Raw genomic sequence first — 7,211 nt, forward strand, 5'->3', positions numbered from 1 at the left:
TAGCTAAGCTTCCTTGTCTTTGATATTGGGTCATATCATCAACATCATCTCCGACCAGACTGGAAACTTTACCCATCAAAGGATTAGAATAATAGTTTGATTAGACTCGGCTTCAAATGAATTCTTTAATTTTCATACCTATTTCATACTAGATCAGCCAGGGAAATTTGGGAAGGAATAGGAATGTAAAATTTAGGAAGGTTTGAAGGGAAGGTGACGTTGGGTAAACACCTATTGTTTGGGCCCCTAAGGTGGGATTTTCAATCTGAATGGGTACCCAGTCCCTTGTGGCCTCTGTGCATCATCCCCTAACTACCCAATTTTTAAATTCCTCAAAAGACCAATATTTCTTTCATTGTAGGGAAAATTTCTTTTACACAATGTCATCTCAAAGAGGAATAAGGTCTTGGGTCAGTCTGTGCAAACCCATTTTATACTTGAAGAGCAGAATGAAATCTCATAGCTAAAAGAAAGAACATTATATTCAGTTACTCTGTTCACCAGCCCTGTTTCATTCATAATATTGGAAATTTTCGAAGGCAAGGCATCTTCTTGTTTTTGAGTACCAACTGCAACTTTGGAATTCAGGTTTACTTCCTAAATATATTGTTCAGATAAACTTGAACCCTCTCCAAACATCTTGCTACTCATGTACCAAGATATAAGGAGAACAACATTCTGCTGTAGCAAGACCAAGGGATCCCAAATGATCACAGAAATGCATTAAAAGCAGGCCCTGAAGAAAGCCGGAAGTACAAATAATTTCGTAGAGGTAGTCTTATCCTTCACAGCTTTCTGAGATCCAACCTTTCTGCTTCTAGCATCCAAGTAGATTTCTGACAGCATTTTTATTTTCCAGCTAGAAGGAACTGTCTTGAAGTGCTCTGGTCACAATCCATCGGAGGTGGTATGCAATTGCAGTCCAGCAGAAAAGGATAATTTTCTCTATGAATGTGCAAAACTACTTCCCACAAGTTCACACCAAGGACACATTATGTTGAAGATGCTTTCTTCTTGGTTACTCATGATATACTGGGAATATTGGATGCACTATAAGAGAAAACCAAATTGCTCTTAAGAGTATGAGAGAATGGAATTACATGATAGTATTAACAATATCCTAAAAAAATAAAATAAAATAAAAGATTATAAACATTAAAAGGGTTGACCTGATTCTGAGTTCAGGGCCTTCTTAGAATTGATTTTTTTTTTTGGCTTAACAATTCTGCGGTTTGTTCTTTGTTTGCAGTACTAATTTTCTATGATACATTATCATAATATAAACAAAGAAAAATGGGGTTTTACAAGGCATCCCTGATTGAATGCAGAGCAAAGGATGTTTGTGGATGAGGTAGCATCAGCTCAATTGCTTGCAAAGACTTTTGCAATTCTCTACTTCCATTATCATTGCTTCCATCAGTTATGCACAAATGTGCAAGGGTTTTCTTCGTGATCCTCATTGTGGCACTAACTTGAAAAAGATTTATGTGTGCTATAACAAGCCAGTGCTGCTGATAATATTCTGAGTGGACAAATACATGATTTCACTTGTGAGCTCCAAAGTGTCGATCTTTCACATCAAAAGACTATCTGGATCTTGATGATGTTGTTCTTTTCCTATGTGGGGGAGAACCGGGAAGGAGGCAACCCATTCCTAGGCAAAATGGAGAAGCAGTCCACAGTTAGTCTAAACAATGTTTGGTGCCTTGACCTTACATTTTTAATTTCTTGTCTTTCTCCGGTCTGTTCTCTACTCCAGTTTGAGGCACACAGGCCTCAGGTTTGCCTCGATTTAACCCCTGTTTCAATTTATTGATAAATCATTTTCTTCCCCTCCAAAGAAAAAAGGTACTGCGTTCAGCTATGGATTTTTATCTAAAACATTCATTTCCTCCACAATCCTTCTCAGCATAGATCTAATGTCGGGAATCATCACCTGCCAGGAACAAGTGCACCTTCTTGTCTACTATAATCCAACTGCAACCTGGACTCTTTTTAACCCCTCTCAATTTCTTGGCCATCCTTAGTTCTTCTCCTTCTTCCTTATGCCCCGTAAGAGAATACATGTCAGACAAGATGACATACGCAGTTGCACTATTGGGCTCCAATTCAAAAAGCTGTTGAGCTGCAAGCTTAGCAAGATTTAGATCCAAGTGGGTCCTACAAGCACTTAGTAGAGCACTCCATACTGCAGAATGCGGTTTGGAGGGCATTGAATGAATCAAATCAATTGCTTCCTTTAGCAATCCTGCACGGCCAAGGAGATCAACCATGCATGTGTAATGATCAGGGTCTGGTTCAATATTGTATGAAGAGCTCATTGATTTGAAGTAGGCTTGTCCTTCTTCTACAAGTCCCACATGGGCACAAGCCGAAAGAACACCTAAGAATGTAATTTGGTTCGGTTCAAAGCCTTCGGTCTTCATTTGCTCGAATATTTCTAGAGCTTCTTTACCAAACCCATTTTGGGCAAAACCTGTGATCATTGAGTTCACCGAGATAAGATTAGGTTTATCAATGCCAATGTAAATCCGGTAGGCATCATGTACACTTCCACATTTTGCATACATAGAGATGAGTGAGTTTTGGATGGACACTTCAAATTCCATATCCATCTTCACAATATGGCTATGTATCTGTAGCCCTTGATTTAGTATTGCCAAACCCGCTGAGGCACTGAGTACACTGCTTAATGTGAGGCTATTTGGTTTGACTGAGCACTGAACCATCTCTATGAACCAACGCAAAGCCTCCTCATATTCCTCATTACTCACAAGGCCTGAAATAACTGCAGTCCATGAAATATCATCTTTCTCAGGCATCTCCTTGAACAAATTAATGGATTCTCCAATCCTCCCCTTATTTGAGAATCCTGAAATCATGGTTGTCCAAGAAACAACATCTCTGATCGGCATCATCTCAAACATCATGTAGGCCTCATCAGTTTTGTCATATTCAACATAACCAGCTATCAGTGAATTCCAAGAAACTACATCTTTCTTGTTCATGAGATCAAACATAGTCTTAGCGGCATCCATATAACCAACTCTGCAATACATGGTGATGATAGAATTACCCAAAAATACATCAAAATCAAAACCCATTGACAAAACCAGTCCATGAACTTGAATCCCTTCTGAAAGTCTACCCAGATCAGCACATGCTTCAAAGATTATAGTCAGGGTTGTAGAATTAACCTTCACATCATCTTCCTTTCTCATCTGTAAAAACAACCCGAAACCTTCACCAAACTGCCTCATCTTCATATAACCCCCAATTATCGATGTCCAAGAAACCACATTTCGCTCCGGCATCTTCTCAAACAATTCTTTCCCATCTGAAATCCGACCATTTTTGCAGTAGCCATCAACCATTGAGCTCCAAGTAACAACATCTCTCTCCGACATACCTTCAAATATCCGGACAGCCTCTTCTAATTTACCCTCCTTCAAGTATCCTGAAATCAACGCATTGGAAGCAACAGGGTCCCGCCCTATCAATGGCATCTCCAAATACAGTTCCTCGGCCTCAAATATCATTCCTGCCCGGACAAATCCCGTGATCATTGCAGCATAAGAAACAGGATTGCGCTCGGGCATCCTACAGAACAGTTCATAAGCTTGATCAACCTTCTGGTTATTACGAATGTATGCCGTGATCATCGCATTCCATGACGCAGTATTCCTTTGGGGCATTTCATCAAACAGTTTTCGTGCCTTATCAATTTTACCATTATCCGAACATGCAGTAAGCATGGCTGTCCAGGAAATGACGTTTTTAAAGGGCATGCGGTTGAAGATGGATTCAGCTTCCCTAAGATTACCATTTCTTCCATTCTTGGCAATTTGAGAGTTGCAGAGAACAAGGAATTTGCTGCTTTTGGAATTTATTGGAGAGCTGGGTTGGGGCTTTGACAGGAATGTGGTGGAGTACGTAGAGTAGGCAGTGATGAAAACTAACGAATTTTGGCGAAAGTGGTGTTCAGAGAGAAGGGTTGAGGTCCGGATTGCTAACATTATTGGAACTAATCAAAGGAGTCCATGACTCTTTTACGCAGTTATACATTAACGCTCCTAGGAAGGAAAACGATTATTCACGTTAAAGGGAAGGGAAAATACATCGATCTTTCTATGTTTGGTTGCCGGGTAACTTTTTCTGATGGAAACCAAAGATAGACTACAGAAAATTTCACTTCTTTTTTTAAATATATTTTCTGGTTAGACAAACAGCCAAATAGCAGAGGGGGAAAAAATGGAAAATGATCCTACAATTGGATACAGAGGCCAAGGACAGTTAATTAATCCCCAATTCTTTTGTTATATGGATAGCTGATGTGGTCATTTTGATGATTGGATGGAGTGACTATAGCCTAGATTATCCAATTGTCAAATTTCATAGCTTATTCAATTAAATACCTTCTCATGTATTAGTATGCATGCCAATATATGTTCTCATTATACAAGTGCCACATAATCATGCAGCAATCTCTTGCACAATATTTTATCGTTCCTCACTAGAATTCATGTTTTCTTGTGTTAGGTTGAAGAGGTTGAAGGGAGGGGTCAGGAGAGGATGGAGGGAGTAGGGTTATTGCTTCTCTCTCCCCCAGTCGCCCCCTCCCCCCCCCAACCCAACCCAACCCAACCCAACCCAACCCAACTCTCCTTTCTGTCTTTCCCTCCACTATAGCTGTATGCAAAATAAGGGTAAGCTTGGAAAACTACCCCAATCATAAAATTTATGAACCATGAGAAACTCCAAACATAATATTTGAAATGTGAGATACCATAGATGTGACTTCTATAAACATTAGGTACCCAAGGAGTGATATGAAAATTCTATCCCTCCACCTCAACTCAAGAAAATGATTAATCAAGGTGGTATATAAAAATTAAGGGAAATGAACTATTTCACTCTTCATTGTGTCATGTACAAGAACCTGTTAGGGCATAAGATTATAGCGTGTGGATGAGGTGTATGTAAAGAATATTAACAAGTTGAGGTAGGTGTTGTATGAAATTTAAAAGTCGGGGAATCTTACAAAAAAAAGAAGAATGGACATAAGTGTAATGAAAATCTTTGAACATGTGAAAACATAATTGTCCAAGAGAAAAAAGGGGGGGGGTGGTAAGATAATGTTGCTTGGTCACCTGGCCCTTGCACCAATGTCGAGGCATCAACAGAATGGGAATTTTTTATTTTATAAGTGATGGGATGGTAACTTTGTGTGCCTCTGTGTCTCAATGTAGGGGCTACATGACCATGCAACATTTTTTTTTCCCAAAATAAATTTCAATATTATTTCGAGTGATGTCCTCTGTAAGTGTCTCAAAGCCCGCATTTTTAAGTGAAAATGCATGACCTAGTTTGATTCCTTGGTTGCACCAAATTCAAAACTTATCAAAGACTCTATGGTATATAATAATCATATTGTTTTTTAACCTAATGTTGATGTAAGATGAATTAAGATGGCGTAAACTATTGCATTTTAGTATTTACCCAACAAAAAAAAAATATTACATTTTAATAAGAGCCTTGGAAAATCAACAATACATGAAAGATCAAGATCATACAGTTGACTTGATTTCGTAATTACTGGCACGGTTCAAGTTGGTGTTACAGAATATGGAGGTGATTAAAATTAACTTGGGTTATTTAACTAGAGATGAAATAGATGGGCGGTTGTAATTTAACAATTTTAATTAATTTAATAGTTCTTCAAGTTCAGAAAGTCAAGGGTTGTCTAATGAAGTGTATTAATGTAAGAATATCCATCAATGGGTCCAAATATATATTATAATCCAACGAAACATGGAATTGTCACTAAAAAAGATGCATGCATTGAGACGGGCATAGTTGGGAAGTGTATTTCTGCAATTGAAGACCTAATTTGGGTTCCATATGGTTGTAAGTACAAACCATATAAAAGTAAAATTTCAAGTGAAATCTCAATTATCTTTTATACTGATAAGGAAAAGAGTAATTCAATATATGTTGTTTTACCTTTAAAAAAAGAGAAAAAAAGAAGAGAGAGAGAGAGAGAGAGAGAGAGAGAGGGAGAGAGAGAGAGAGAGAGAGATTTTCTTGGACTTGGTTTCGTTTGAAAATAAAATCAAGATGCTGAACTCATAATCTCGAGGTTTTTTGGTTTAATAGATAAAATGGCCAGGTTATGAGTCCTTATGCAAGGAAAATTGATGCAGCTCAAAAATAAATTTGAAAATATAGATGAATTCTATTATAAAAATAGGGAATAAAGTACAAGATAATAAGAGTGAGAGAAGATCACTTAATTCAAGGGTCAGCTAGGATCACGTAACTTTGGTGTCATTGGGGGACAGTTTCAACCCAAATGTATGATTCACTCAACCATAGAAGGAGCTCAAACTTGATCAAATGGGTATTTGCTCAACCTAAGGGTCACCACAAGAGTTTACTTTGGGCTCAAATTCTTCTCACTATCTTCTACAAACCAAAAAGCACATACATAGATTGAGGGGAAAGAGACCATCAAAATAGAACCATTGAAATATAGCTGTTGAAATATAGCGATTAAAATATAATCATTGGAAATTAATAATTATTATATCTTCATCAAAATTATGTCTGGTCTTCTGCCAAAGTAGCTCGTAAAGAAAAAAAGCATAAGATTAGGCACCGAGAAATATTGTTGGGGTAGTTTAACCAATCACACAGTTGTATCTCTCTCTCTCTCTCTCTCTCTCTCTCTCTCTCTCTCTCTGAAGTCTTATTGGGTAATTTGGTGGCAGTAACAATTTGGATCATCATCAAACTTTCAAACCATTGGGGTTGGTAGCCTAGTGGTGAAAATGCCTTCAACCCATCACGACTTGAGTCAGTTGGTTGTGGGTTAAAGTTTTGGCATGCCCACTATCGCCCATTGGTCTTGTAAAAGCCTTGCTTGTCATATATGAGCTTGTCCTGGGGCTATGATCACTACCATGGAATACTCGTTTTTTGTGTTACCCAAAATAAAAAATAAAAAAAATCAAACTTTCAAGAAATAAAACTACTACATTTTTTCCCTCTCACTCGCTCTCTCTAGTTTTTTATTAGGTAATTTGGTGGCAGTAACAATTGGATCATCATCAAACATGCCAAGAAATAAAACTACATCTAAAGCCACACTTGAAGTACAAAGTCAAGGAGACAATTAAGTTTAAAGCTAATTTATTCTTCTCCACAAAAAA

The 7,211-nt window shown here is 37.9% G+C and overlaps 1 protein-coding gene across 1 annotated transcript; it reads right to left on the reverse strand.

The window, feature by feature from the left end:
• Positions 1 to 1,053: 1,053 nt before the first annotated feature.
• Positions 1,054 to 4,221, reverse strand: LOC122068883 (pentatricopeptide repeat-containing protein At1g53600, mitochondrial). The gene is made up of 2 exons (XM_042632795.1): positions 1,922 to 4,221; positions 1,054 to 1,486 (listed from the first exon to the last, which is right to left on the reverse strand). The coding sequence occupies exons 1-2, from the start codon at positions 4,014 to 4,016 to the stop codon at positions 1,302 to 1,304; spliced, it is 2,280 nt and encodes a 759-aa protein (XP_042488729.1). The 5' UTR covers positions 4,017 to 4,221; the 3' UTR covers positions 1,054 to 1,301.
• Between the last annotated feature and the right edge of the window lie 2,990 nt (positions 4,222 to 7,211).

This window comes from Macadamia integrifolia, unplaced genomic scaffold (genome assembly GCF_013358625.1).
Source record: "Macadamia integrifolia cultivar HAES 741 unplaced genomic scaffold, SCU_Mint_v3 scaffold478, whole genome shotgun sequence".
Classification (NCBI taxonomy): Eukaryota; Viridiplantae; Streptophyta; class Magnoliopsida; order Proteales; family Proteaceae; genus Macadamia; species Macadamia integrifolia.